Source organism: Cuculus canorus, chromosome 5 (assembly GCF_017976375.1).
Source record: "Cuculus canorus isolate bCucCan1 chromosome 5, bCucCan1.pri, whole genome shotgun sequence".
NCBI lineage: Eukaryota > Metazoa > Chordata > Aves > Cuculiformes > Cuculidae > Cuculus > Cuculus canorus.
Window position 1 is genome coordinate 8,655,098 of NC_071405.1, and position 14,567 is coordinate 8,669,664.

The 14,567-nt window shown below is 42.2% G+C and overlaps 1 protein-coding gene across 2 annotated transcripts; it reads right to left on the reverse strand.

The window, feature by feature from the left end:
• Positions 1-2,107: 2,107 nt before the first annotated feature.
• On the reverse strand, positions 2,108-14,311 carry SNAPC1 (small nuclear RNA activating complex polypeptide 1). 2 transcript variants are annotated; one of them, XM_054068842.1, is made up of 10 exons: positions 14,129-14,311; positions 11,996-12,155; positions 10,665-10,805; positions 10,110-10,214; positions 9,112-9,270; positions 8,589-8,663; positions 7,870-7,932; positions 6,794-6,932; positions 4,401-4,481; positions 2,108-2,593 (listed from the first exon to the last, which is right to left on the reverse strand). In XM_054068842.1, the coding sequence occupies exons 1-10, from the start codon at positions 14,254-14,256 to the stop codon at positions 2,559-2,561; spliced, it is 1,086 nt and encodes a 361-aa protein (XP_053924817.1). In that variant the 5' UTR covers positions 14,257-14,311; the 3' UTR covers positions 2,108-2,558. The 2 variants fall into 2 exon arrangements, with proteins under 2 accessions (XP_053924817.1, XP_053924818.1); XM_054068843.1 differs by lacking the exons at positions 2,108-2,593; positions 4,401-4,481 and adding an exon at positions 4,495-6,622.
• Between the last annotated feature and the right edge of the window lie 256 nt (positions 14,312-14,567).

The window sequence follows — 14,567 nt, forward strand, 5'->3', positions numbered from 1 at the left end:
GCTGCTCCGGCGACAGAACGGGGTGCGGGTAGCAGGGGGTGCAGAGCTCCCCCAGGGATAGAACGGGATGCGGGCATTGCTGGGTGCGGGGCTGCTCCAGGGACAGAACATTGGGTGCGGGCATCTCTGGATACCTGGGCTCCCACCGGGACAGCATGGGATGCGGGACTGCCCCAATGACAGCGTGGGGTGCGGGAAGCAGGGGGTGCAGAGCTCCCCCAGGGGCAGCCTCAATGACAGCGTGGGGTGCGGGCATCGCTGGGTACCTGTGCTCTCCCAGGGGCAGCATTCGCTGTGAGGGTCCCCAAGGACAGCACGGGGTGCAGGCAGCACTGGGTATGGGGCTCCCCAGGACAGAACAGGGTGCAGACAGCACCAGGTACCTGAGCTCCCCCAGAACAACAAGGGGTGCAGGGCACCCCCGGGGACAGCGTGGGGTGCAGGCATCGGTGGGTGCAGGGCTCCCCCAGGGACAGCGTGGGGTGCAGGGCTTCCTGGAAGGATGCAGGATGGAAGGAGCAGTGTGTCTCCCAGCACAGGCAGCTCCAGGTGTGGGCAGAGCTGGGCACGTGGGCTGCAGGTCCGGCTGAAGGAAGGCAGCAGAGTCCAGCTGCACCCACATCACCCCACATGCACCAGAGGGAATTGCGCTTGGCCTAAGCAGGGCTTGAACGTTTGGCGCAAAAATTCCAGCTTGGGATGGTCAGCAGCTTTCCCTCATCTTCCAGAACCACATGCCATCTCTTCTCCTGAGTCTTCGGAACTGTATTCACCCATTAGCGTGCATTAAACATGACAGCCCACTTGACTTGCATTCTGGATGGAGTCCCAAGAAATAATGAATTGGAAGCTGTATTCCCAATATCTGCTATAAAGAACTCTTCCTCTGTATCCTTCTTAGCCATCCAGGGGTTTCCCAAGCAGAAATTCAAACACTCCACTGCACCCCATCTCCACATCGCTCCCTCACACCTATACTGCTACCCATTCAGCTTCTCTGTCAGCCTACTACACACACTCACAGCAGCAGGTGGGATTCACAAATGCCGTATTACCGATAACATTCCAACTGTATTAAGATGAGCAGATAATTTTGACCAGAAAAGTCTGGTCAAGCCTTCCTTAAGGGGTCTCTTTGTCTCCTGTATCTGCTCAACAAAAATTAGGAGCACAAATGCATAGAGAAACACAGAATGAGTTTGTGCTTGTAATAGAATATTCAATTGTGCAGTTTACTCTACAGTAAGGTTTTGGGTTTATCTTAGTGTTTTCTCCTTTCCCATTAACGAGGTTTTGAGCTCAACAGTGGTGCTTATTAGTTTTTCCAATGTCCAGCCTGTTTGCCGCTTAGGCCCATTCCTTCTTACCAACTAACACATTTAATACAGGCCCATCTGTTATTCAGATAATTTATATTTCCACTTAGTATTTCTCTTCCAAGTAAGGGCAACTCAATTCCTTTTGCATTTGAGTGTCATACTACCAAACTAATTTATTCAGTTTCAGCCTCTTCTAGATTCAAAATCTTTCAAATTTCTATTTTGTGTTTCTTTTTGTAGGAGAGGACATCTCAACTCCTTCAGCCTTTTGCATAGTACAGCTATGATCAACTGGAGAAAATATCAAGAATAACTACCCACCTTCTCGAATTGTTGTGGAGAGAAGCACATATTTAAGACTACAGCCTCACAGGGCTGAATGATGACACCAGTTCTAGTGCTTGTTACTGTTTACAGAAAATACTCCAGCTCAGGATTCTCAGTCTGTTTGCTTTTTCCGCAGCACTGTTGCCTAGCAATAACATCCCCATTCTGTACCTGTACTCAGTACTGAGCTTCACATTTGTTTCCACACCCGTTTCTTCCACATCAGCTCTCCATTTTATAACAATCATTCCAAATTCTAATCCCGTCCTTGTCCAGTTTAGGGTCTTCTGCAGAATTACTACTATATTTGTTCATTTAAATATACAATTATGCCAGATGTGCCAGAGATGGAGTGCAGTACAAGGCTTACCACGAAGTTCATTTCCCACATCTGTGGGATCAACCATTATAAACGATTGCTGAAATCACACACTAGAAAATGGAGCAATTAAACTGTGAAAAATAATTTATTGTACTAATTTTAAACAGTCAGTCGCCTTAATTTTATGTTCAGAGATAAATTATTCCAAACACATCTCATACAAGCAAATATTTCATGAGCTGCTAACTGTCTCGGCTAAAAACATAATTGCAGATCAACATGAGATCCAAATGATAACTCATATTGTACGAACTACATACAACAAGCACTTCTTTTTCCATCTCAAACATAGCAGAGCAACCTTATCTCCCGCAAGGAGCATTCACCACATGAATAAAGGCAGCAAGGCGCCACACCACGAGACAGCTAAGGAACACCAGTCACTACCAGTATTCCAGCTTCACCTGCAGATCTGGTCCGAGATACTTTTGTCGTACGCTCAGAGGCATCCAAGACAAGCACTTTGTGTTACCTCTGACATTTACATTTTGTCAATAAAATTAACGTTAGTTCTTCTCCAACTGGATCCTCTAACATCTTCTTTTCCTCTTTGGGAGAGATACTTCTGAAAGGAAATAAAGAGATTTTTCTGACAAGCTATTCAATCTATCTTCCCTCATGGGAATGATTAATGTAGAATTAATTCTGTCCAACAAAGGAAATTAATCAGATTAGCTCCAAGATCCCTTCCTAATCCCTCTTCCCTACGGTTTTAAGTATGAAAAAAAAAAATCTACAACACACTACCATTTAAAATATCCATTAGAATTCCTTTGATGAACAAAATACTATACTTCAAAACTCACTCAATCTTGACAGCTTCCTGCTCCTCACGAACACCTTAAAAATCTCACTGTGAATTTGATAAATTGAATACTCAGCAGAGAAGCACCTACTATGCACAAAACACTGATAAGCAATATCTTTGTGTATTTTTAATGCTGGCAAATTCTGAGAAATTGAGAATGTTCCCGATTTAGAAAAAAACTTTTTTGTCCACAACAACTGTAGGTAAATCAAGTACAATATTAAATGTATCACTGAGCCTTCAATCTGACCATTTAAAACTGGGTGAATTCACATTGTCTGCAATTAAGGTGACCACAGAACATAATCTCACTTCAGTACTACAAGATACTCCTTTGCTTTTAAAAAGAGTAAATACAAATGTGCTACCTCACCCTACAGGTATTTAAATAGTTATGCTCCCTTATACAAAATACTCTTCCATTACATACAATTTTAGATAGCAAATTAACTCCAAAAGACACACTCCTCACACTCACCTATGTCATTAAAGTCTTCCAGAAGTTGTAGTTAACCCTCTACTCCTCCTTTAAGCAACCCAATTAAATCCTACCCTTTCAGGTCAAGAAGCAGTATTTCTGGTCTATCAAGTCTGCCTTCCACTACGTAAGCAAGACCCATTGGTCTTGGACTAGCTACAACTGGCAGTGGGAATCACACCTCCAGGCGTCCTCTCCCAGAACCACAACCTTCTTTTTGAGACATGGCAGCAACGTGGGATGTCAAAGAGGATGGAATTTTATTTGCACAGTGTGCTAATACTCTCCTCAAAGAATACTGACCCAGAAGCTTCTGAGTTGCAGACCAGTTCAAGATCATGTAACACCTCAATTTGTACTACACACATTTGATGCTTCTACAGAGCAATTCCACCATCAGCTTTGAGAAACCTACTTTACCATTGCTTACAAATAAAAATTACATTATTTCTAGTAACACAAGTGAGAGCGAAGTCATCCACTCTTCTGCTGTGGTTCCCAGCATCCTAATCCAACTGTGCTGGACAACTAATATCACAGAGGATGCTATTACTGTACTCTTATACTGGAACTTAAGCCTTGAAGCCTTGCACAGCTGAAACTAAGCCTAGAGGGAAACTCCTATGTCTGCTCACTTCCACAAAGGTGAAGGCAGCGAGGGCTACTCTGACCTCAAGCACAAGCTACGTAAATTCCCAGAGCTACTACAACAGGTATCTTCTGGGATAAGTGAGAACATAGCAGAAAAATCACTTTTCCCTACACCTTGGAAATCTTCAAGCCAGATTTGTATTATAGAAGATTAAGTCTCCTTTTAACTGGAGCAGTTTTAACTCTGAACGCACTGTAATGAAATCGATGTAGAAAGACATGACTGGCAGGATTTGGCCACCATCTTTATGCTTGTAACAGAGTCTCAAGCCAAAGTTTCAATTTTCATGCAACAACGTATACACTAAAAAAAAAAAAAATCTAGCTTTTGCAAGGCAGCAATGCATGGTGCAAAATATTAGCTTTAGTTTCAGAAAAACACAGCATAGGATTAAAAACCAAGTCACTGGTTTGTCAGAATTTCAATGATTTTACCTTCTTCATCTGAGTTTTCTTCGGTGATTATAGGCATCCCGATATGCCGAGTGACAATTTCTTTTGCCGTTTCCAGTTCACCTGCAGATTAAGATTTATAGAAAAAACTGTCAGCTTTTTTTTTTTGCTTCTACATCTTAAGCCCTGCAGTTAAAAGGTTATTCACTTGCTGCTCTCTTGACTTCCTAGTCAAAGGCTGTAAAGAAACACTTATGTTTCACAGTATCTTCTTATGGCTCAATAAAGAAATCTTCAATAACAAGTAATTAACACTACAAGCTTAAAGCATATTAATCACCAACCCAGTAAGAGGTAATTCAGAATGCCCTTATTCCTCTTGAAGACTTCATCTACCATTTTCAAGAGCAGCAAAGGCCTAATGCTCACCTCTGAAGAGAGATAAATTTTACCAGTAACTTTTCTCTTAGCAGAGGCCAAGCAAGACAGAAAACAAAATTTGGAACTTTAAAATTAAATCCCTGATCATTCGAGACTATCTTGCTGTTCAATGACATTTAACCTTTAATAATGAGTGAAAGACTTAAATGGCAGAGCAACTTCTATAAGTTTAAAAGTTACATATGAGAAAGACTATTTCCTTAAGAAGAGTAATTCCCCACGTTTTCAGAACTGAGAGGCAGAGATCTAAAGAAAGTCTTGGAAGACAAAAAAAGATGCGTAAGCGGGGATGTGCAAATAACCAGAAAGTAAAAGAGCACCAATCCAGATGACAAATACTGATAGTAAAATAACAAAAGCAATCACTGGTCAGTTCAGATATGCCAAAGATCAGCAATATCAAATAGGATCTCTCCAAGAGTCCTTAAATGGAAAGCTGATCTCTTTCTCCTTCCTCATCTCCTCTTTCTATCTAGCAAAATACCCTCACTTCAGTCTTATCACATTCTGAGACTGGATCTCTTTCAGAATATATTAATATAAATGATGACACCATAGAACAAGAACCCAAATAAATGGTTAATCCTTTAAGTTCTTGGTCCTAGCATCATATTTTCAAAAAACTTCACAAATAAAAGAAACAAAAAAAAAGATACTAACTTAGCAACTGTGGATCAGGTAAGTCAATTTTTTTTTAAAAAACTTCTGGTCTGAGGCAGGCAGTAATTCCCCATCCAAGTTTCTTACTTTTAAAAGCATTCCCTATATCCTTGCTTACTCCATCACTTTCTGTTTGCACTCATTCTCCCTACCGGCTGCCTATCGAGTGAAAATGTCTCTCTTCATCATGCACAAAGTTCTATCCTCTCCCCACCATTCAAGGGGAGATTACAGGCATTTGCAGTTCATGTTCTATAATATTTCTTTTAAAACATTGAAGTCTTCTTATTAGTACATTAATCAAGGGCCTCTCTGAGGGCACACAGGGACATACCAATGCTGCTTTAATCAGTATAGATAAACCAGACCAATACCAAGTACAAGCCCATAAAAGCATTTCCTTCCAAGGTGCATTTCAAAATTAGAAAAATGATCCCAAAGTTCAGTCCTTAAAATTGTTTTGATTCCTAGATAAATTTTAGTGCTCAGCAGAAATAAAATAGAATTACAAAATAGAACCACAAAAAACAAATCACAGGTTTATAAAAACCCCTCCCGTCAAGAAGGGAAAAGCTAAGTCAAGCTGTAAACTAAAACAAATCTAGGACTGTTCTACTGCATTAATCCAAATACTGAGATTAAGGAAACAATTTGAAAAGAGTTTTTAAACTACATTAGTTTTTGGCAAAAGATTTCTGTTCACATTAAAGTACCAAAAATTTCAGTAACAGAAGAACAAAATAAATAACGAGTATCAGATGGAAGGAGAGTGACTGATGTGACTGGTACCTGCACCAGTCTTGCAAAGCAATCATCATCATTAAGACATTAATATTATTTTCTCTTCAGAAATACTATATTCCTTCAAGAGCTCCGGAACAGGTCAGAAACAGGCAAGGCTTACTTTGGATCTCATGAAGATAGTACGAGCTATCAAAATTACCGGACAGGCTGATTTTCATCAAAAAGATAGCTTCAAAAGTAGAAGCTATCTGTCAGAAGAAACAGTTAGATACATATCTTAATCTCCAGGATTGTTGTTACGTGGCAATAGGAAAAAACAGGACACTGATCTTCCAAGGTCACACCTTTCCAGAGGAAAACCAGCAGGACTATGTATGAGACTACAGATTAAATTATATGCACTTATGTTGTCCTTCTACCTGACCAGACAACAGAAAACAGGTTCCATTACGTCAGGAGGATTGCAAAACATTTCTTTAATCTTCAATGTCCACTGACCACTGTAAAATTTAACCCAGCTGGCTCAGTTAGCAAAGCAATGGATAAACTTTTGCACTCTCGCCACGTTCACAAACGCAATGGAGAAATACCTTTGTTTTCCAAAGAATCTCTTCTCCCTGCTGGCTGTGGTCTTCTGGTTTTCTTACTTCGGCTTGGAGACTTCCCGTAGTTCAATCCTGATTCAGAAGATTCTAATTTTACTTGACGATGTCTTCTGGATTTGGAAGCCTAGAACCCAAACATACATAGGAATGATACAAAAATGCTAATTTCCCACACCCAGATATCACTGCTTTCCACCCAGTACTTCAACAGCTGGCAAGGACCAAAGCATCAACTTCCATGCCAAGGTGGAAAAGGGATGGCAGGGAGGGAGAGAGGAAGATTCTCCGCTAGTTACCGTTCTCCAGTTTTGAGAGGAAAATGCCCTTCTGTGATTTAATGGGTGTTTCACTTAACATTAAGGTAATTAAACTTTAATTTATTTTCAAATCATTCTCTCCGAGCATCAACCTACACCGCTGCTGTGTGCAAGGAAAAGGAAGATTTCTGAAAACTGCTACTCTATAAAGCCTCCTTACTGTCATATCTTGCTTAGGTGCCTAGAAAACATTATCACTACATATTCACAAGCCTGTACTGTTAGAGATGGCAGAGATCCATTCCGTTTAATAATGCATTTTTCCACGAGAGATTTTAACAAACATGGAAGGTTGTGATGTTTCTCACAGGCCTGCTATAAAAAATACAATGCAACAATACTTTTAAAGTAGTGGTTATTGAAACAACATTTCCAAGAACTTCCACCTGACTTTAAATCCCAAAGGTCCATTTCCACAACTGTCTGAATTCAGAGATTCCAATATCTGAGCTTCAAAAAATCTGAGCAATTAAACTCAGAGTATTTTTATCCCCTCTACTTAAATGGAGCGTAGACATTAAAATATGTAAATTCAAATCCACCAAGCACTGACCATCTCCACAAATCTAACAAGAACAACAACAGCTTCAGGTATTCCCAATGCGTTAGGAAAAGTAGAACATTTTAAGGTTGAATTAGAGTGCAATTTTACCTCACTCCTCTCTGATTCAGCATTTGCATTAAACGGGTATTTAAAACTGTTCTTTAAAAATAAATACATCCCTCATCAAATCGTGTACCTACCTCAACAACTGCAGAGTAAGACTTGTATTTGATTCTAGCCAAGGCACTTGCTCTTTCAGAACCCTGCAAAGAATCAACAGATCAGTCACAGAAAGTTTTCATGTTTTATTATAGTGGTACGGAAATGAAATATCACATCACATAATCGCTTGAGCAATACTTCACTGCACCTCTAATTCTATTATTAGTTCTATACAATGAGAATGCCGCCAAACTTACTTAAAAAAAACCAAGTTCAAATCTCATCAATGAGGCAGAGCATAATTTTGTTTGCCTTCACTGTTACAAAGCCCAAGAGGAGAATCAAATTTGAAACTTCACATCTTGCTCAAATTCAAAGTTGAAATAAGCAGATCAAGTACAACATAAGATAATTTTGCAGCATAAAAATGGATATTGCGTTTAGTTGAAACTCCAGGAGGAACCATAAAGGAATTTGGCCAAGAAAATATAGCTCTTTCCCTCCTTACCTGAGAAAGACTTTTTATTACAAGCATTTAAGAGCTACCACAGCAATGAATACCCACAGCTTAACAAAAAACAAAACCTTAACAGAAACCAAACAAGAAAAACCAACCAGACCCATTCGCTATTTCTGGATCTTGCTTTGACACAATCAAGACTAGGCATAGACTGCTTAGCTAGTGAGCTGAAGGGAAAAAACTTTCAGTTGTGTGATTTGGCCTGCACAATGTAGCGAACTGGCTCATTTTTCTTACCTCTGATTCTAGCAAAGTCTCTTCTTCCTTTCTGTTTGATGTTTCACCAGTTTCTTTAGCATTTAGGAATAATTTCTGAGGAAACAAGTTAATTTTTTTAAAAATGTCTGTCATATACAAAACAGTTAAAATCCAAGAGTTGTGAAAAACAAAACAAGTATTTATACACAGGACCATTTTCTTAATCAATCTTACACTATGGCCTTTCCTTGACCCAAGAATAAATGTTACAGAGGTATTTCACGCAGTCATTCTTATACTGTCCGTAAATTGTATCTTTCAGTGTTTACCCCTTCGCAATCATTTCTGTTATCATAGACACAATATCGCATACAAGCCCATGTTGTTCTCCCCATAGCGTAACTCTGCCTATGGTTTTACTCATTCTATATCTTCAGTGTTACTTGTCCTTCTACTAGAGTCTGAGATTCACAAAGTATATTCAGAGGTATTTACATGAAGAAAGACAATTCTTGCATGCTCACACCATCTGTTAGGTTGCTATTGTGTTGCTATTACCTACCATTTTATTCTGTTGCCATTCCTGATGTTCCAAGGCTATGTCTTTAAGAGTAACTACAAAATCATCTTTTATCAAGCTCAGGGCCTTGTCTGGCTGGGATTTGTCAGCTGAAATGACACACTTCATCTTCTGATAATGCTCATGAATATTCATCAGTTCCTGAAATAAAGAAAAGGCTCTTTTCACGAAAAAAAGTATTCCATCAGTAAACCAATATTAGTCCTCAATGAACAACACTGGGGTTATACAAACCACTCTAATGAGACCGATGAATGAGCGGGAATGTAAAGATTCTGTTCAGTTCTAGGGAGTCTGGCAATACTGCTACCTAGCACTATTCCATCAGTTCACCAAATAAGCAAAAGAAGAAAGAGTATTTGGCTTTATTCAAGCTAAGAAGAAAGTCTCAGCAATACTCAGGATCAGGGTTCATATAGATTTCACTCTGGTGTGGTAGTCTATTTTCAGCTCTTTGGAGGAAAGATTTTTCTTCCTCCTTTTGAGGAAGCAGGCCTTCTCATCCTGCCGTTGCATAGATTACTGATATTTGTACCACTGTAGTCGGCCTCACTGATTATACATATTTGCTAGCAGCAACTGGAAAAAACTGTAAACAAAGATCTATTACTAAGTCATAATAAGCAATATAAGAACATATACCAACCTGGAATTAGTTCATTTTTTCATAAAATGTTTAATATTTTCCATTTTTCTCTAAGTGACAACAAACCATTTATACCTTTCCCTTTTACAACTTACTGAGGGAAAACCACAAAACATTACAGCACATTTCAGTATTGAAAGACATACCCCAATTCTTCCAATTCCATGTTTCAGACTGTTCAGTAAAATCTTAGGCTATTACCCTACTCTGCATTCCATAAGAAGACTTACAAAGGACAAGACTGTGCTAATTAGAGAAGTTACAGCTCTTGGACAACAGAAGAGGGGGAAAAAAAACCACCAACCCCAGTGATTAATGTGTAAAGTTGCCGTACCTCCAATACATCATTAGTGATGAGGCTGGTTACTCTGTTACTTGGCTCCTTAAATTCTTCTTTAAATTCGTTTTCCTCAATCTTTTTCTTGGTTCTGTAGTTTAGCTAAAGCAAGAGACAATGTTTTGTAACCTAAAAGCAATCTTAAAATGGCACCTCGAGAATTCTTACTGCATACCCAACAAACAAGAGATGCTCAAAGACAGAAAACCATCTCACCAACAACAGCAAGCAGATTTCCTGCCAAACGCTCAGTAAGCACTTTCCAAAAATTATTCCCTAGTCAAGAATTTAATCGAGCACTCAGACTCATTTTCACAAATGATGACATCTCAAATCTAATAAGAACATTAGGTACTGCAAAAATATTTTCAAGTGAGAAGCACACTGCATTCAAACATCCTTTTAAGCTTTATGTCACATAGCTAGCTACATAAAGACAGATTATATTTCAACAGTCCCAAAGTTAAACTAAAAACTGAGTTCTGCTCATCTGTCAGCAGTTGAAAGATGAAGATTTTATTAAAAATCTAAGTAATTAATGTAAAAACTCACTAGCTTTGGCATTGCTGTGAAATGAAATGCCCTGGCAAGTCGCAGTGTCCAAAAGATGTACGCTGCATCGTAATGCTGGGAGTCTATCAGATCCTGTTGAAATTTCTCGATTTCAGGCCAATCCTTGAACGCAATTCTGATCTGCAGCAAAACAGTACATATTGTTATACCAACCTGCTATATTTCAACAAATAAAAATTAATTCGGCTGACTACTGTGCTCACATCACACGATCACAGAAAGGATCCTACTACATTTGTTACTACTACCAACATCTTATGCAGAAAAGCTTAAAATAATGTTGTGTTAAATATTCCTACTGCACTTTTTTTTTTGTCAGTGGCACGCCATACAAATCCTTTCTGACATTTGAAGAAGTTCTTTCTTGACACTCTGAAGTGTCTGAAAACCAATATGCACCTAGGAGATATCTGTTCACTGATTAGAAAGCAATACTTGTACCACAATTTGCTGCCAGTGAAATGCTCATATGTATGAAACAAAATGCTCAAAGTACCTCTCCCTTACTTCTCGCTTTTGCTTCTCTCACATCTATTCTGCCCACTGCATTTTATCTATACCCAAGTGAGCTTCTTTGATAACTCCTGTGTTCTCTCACAGTTGCCAGATAGCAGTAGTTTTAAAATTGCCTAAATTCATCTACATTAAAGGTACTGACTTCTCTGAAGTTAAGATATGAGACATAATGGCATCCTTGTAGACTACTCAAACTTCAGTTCCTTATTTAAAGAATTTGGACTCAATTGTGCATATGCACACAACATATATCACAACAGTTTCGAAGCAAACTACTTCTCCTTGCACTGAGTTAGCATGTCCATTATATACTGTCCTCCTGTCCTAAAACCAGCAAGAGAGCACGTCACTCAGGCATTCATCCTTTCAACCTATTTACAAATTCTGCTTCTGGGTTACAGGAATTGGAAATAAATCAGCCAGTCCTTATTCTGTTGAAATTCTAAGGAATAAGCTGTAATAGAGTTTTCCCACAGCTGACGAGCACATTCTCTGCCCACATTTAAAGGCAGTCATCTTCATTTTTAAAAAGCGCGGAGCCTCCTATTCAGCGAACAAGATTTCTGGGACCACAACTACAGTTTAGGAGGCATAAGCAACATATTAGTTGCCAGATCATAATTTCTCAAGCCCAAAGGTGTCTATCTTTTCCAAAGTGACCATCTGATTCTAAATCTTTATTTTAAGATAGTGAGAGGATGTGCCCTGCCTATTTATGATGACAAAGTAGACAGAAGTGAACCATGCATTTTATGTCTAGTATTTCCTGAGAATAAGACCTCAAGAACAATTACCTTTTGTTTTGGCTGGCAAAGCTGTGTATTATACAGCCCGTACAGAAGGTACAAAGCACCAACTCGAATCTGGAAGGTGTATGGGGGCAAGAAGTACTGCTGTGCCATTTCTAAAGTCTTCTTTGTCAGCTTAATCCTCTCCAAAGCTCTGATTCTTCCACTGACGTAAACAAAAAAAGGAAGCACGGTTAAGCAAGGAATTATGAAAGTGCAAGCTTTAAAGAAAAAACATTATGCTTAAACAAGTTTCAGGAATTTTAAAACGTATTGCCACAGGGCTCAAGTTCTGCGAAGTCTTCAAAGACAGTCTGACCTTAAGCTCTCACGCAACACTACCTATAATTCCTTGTATGCGGCAAATTAATCAGAGAATGCCCTGAGTTAGAAGGGACCCATAAGGATCATCAAGTCCAACTCTTGTGCCTGCAAAGGACAAACCCCAACATTCACACTATGTGTCTGAGAGCATTGTCCAAATGCTTCTGGAATACTGTCAGGCTTGGCGCTGTGACTGCTTCCCTGGGAAGCCGTTCCAGTGCTCCACCAGCCCTCATAGGTGAAGAACCTTCTCCTCACATCCAGCCTAAACCTTCCCCAACACATCTTCCTGCCATTCCCTCAAGTCCTATCCTTGGTCACCAGAGAGAAGAGGTCAGCACCTGCTCTTCCTCCTGCCCTTGTGAGGAAGCCATAGTCCACAGAAAGGTCCCCCCTCAGTCTCCTCTTCTCCAGGCTGAACAGACAACCACATATTTTAATCTTACACCACGAGCACTGCATCCAGCTCCCTGAAGCATCAGTGGTCAAACCCTACACATTGCTGAAGTACAACATAAACTAATGAGTAACTGCTTTTCAATACTACACAGGGACCAGTGCTTCACAGCCATTCGCCACAGACCAGCCAGGCAAACCCTTCCCAAACGCCATGCCTGATGGAAAACACAGTTCACACACACACCCCTTTAAGGTTCCCTGCAGGACCAAGGGGTGAGCTCAGCAGTGGGGAGTCGTGGGCTCCTTGAGGTGTGGGGTACAGGGTCCTCTGGGGGGGGAGGAGGGGCAGAAAGGGAAGGACAGGGTCCCTTTCATTCGAGGGGGGAGGAAAAAGAAGGATGGGGTCCTTCAATTCAAGGGTGGGGAGGGTGGGGAAGAAGGAACAGGGTCTCCTTGGTTCAAGGAGGGGCAAAGAAAGACAGGGTCTCCTTGGTTCAAGGGGAGGGAAAGAAAGACAGGGTCTGCTTGGTTCAAGGGGAGGGAAAGAAGGACGGGGTCCCCTTGGTTCAAGGGGAGGGAAAGAAGGACAGGGTCCCCTTGGATCAAGGGGAGGGAAAGAAGGACAGGGTCCCCTTGGATCAAGGGGAGGGAAAGAAGGACAGGGTCCCCTTGGATCAATGGGAGGGAAAGAAGGACAGGGTCCCCTTGGATCAAGGGGAGGGAAAGAAGGACAGGGTCCCCTTGGATCAAGGGGAGGGAAAGAAAGACAGGGTCCCCTTGGTTCAAGGGGAGGGAAAGAAGGACAGGGTCCCCTTGGTTCAAGGGGAGGGAAAGAAGGACGGGGTCCTCTTGGATCAAGGGGAGGGAAAGAAGGACGGGGTCCCCTTGGATCAAGGGGAGGGAAAGAAGGACGGGGTCCCCTTGGTTCAAGGGGAGGGAAAGAAGGACGGGGTCCCCTTGGTTCAAGGGGAGGGAAAAAAGGACGGGGTCCCCTTGGTTCAAGGGGAGGGAAAAAAGGACGGGGTCCCCTTGGATCAAGGGGAGGGAAAGAAGGACGGGGTCCTCTTTGATTCAAGCGGGAGGAAAGGGGAAAGGACGGGGTCCCCTGGGTTCAAGGGGGGAGAAAGAAGGACACGGTCCCCTCGTTAAAGGAGGGGGGAAAGAAAGATGGGGTCCCTTTGGTTCAAGGGGGAGGAAAGAAGGACGGGGACCCCTTGGTTCAAGGGGGGGGGAAGAAAGATGGGGTCCCCTTGGTTCAAGAGCGGGGGAAGAAAGATGGGGTCCCCTGGATTCAAGGCGGGGGGGTAAGAAGGACGGGGTCCCCTTCGTTGGGGGGAGAGAGGGGGGTCCCTTTGTTTCGGGGGGCACGGCCGGGGCCCCTGGGGAGTTAGGGCAGGCCTGGGTCTCCTCACGCACTAGAAGATGGTGTGGAAGCGGCGCTCCCGCCACAGCTCGGCGAAGCGCTCGAAGCGCACAGTGTCGGCGTCCCGGAAGGCGCCGAGCAGCTCCTCGCAGTCCGCCTGCAGCCCCGGCACCGCGCTCATCCCGCACCGCGCTCCCCACAGACCCCGCGCCTGCGCAGTCCCGGCCTCCGCCCGCCTCGCTCCGCCCCGTCCCCCGTCACGCGCCACGAGCCCCGCCCCGAGCCGCGCTCCAGGCCACGCCCAGCTCCGCTCCCCGGGCATCGCCCAACGCCATGTGCACGAGCACTCCATGCACCCGTCTTTTAAACACCTCCAGGGAAGGGGGCTCCCCCACCTCCCTGGGCAGCCTCTGCCAGGGCCCGATGACCCTTTCCGTGAAAAATTTTTTTCTTGATGTCTAGCCTGAACCTCTCCTGGCGGAGCTTGAGGCC

Bases quoted from the DNA above. Each gene is read 5' to 3' on its own strand.
- SNAPC1 (XM_054068842.1), bottom strand. From the start codon at position 14,256: ATGAGCGCGGTGCCGGGGCTGCAGGCGGACTGCGAGGAGCTGCTCGGC. The intron at 9,271-10,109 runs GTACGGCAACTT...TCTTTATTTCAG, and splicing joins TCACTAATGATGTATTGGAG to GAACTGATGAATATTCATGA. The intron at 7,933-8,588 runs GTAAGAAAAATG...GATTCTTTGCAG, and splicing joins AGACTTTGCTAGAATCAGAG to GGTTCTGAAAGAGCAAGTGC.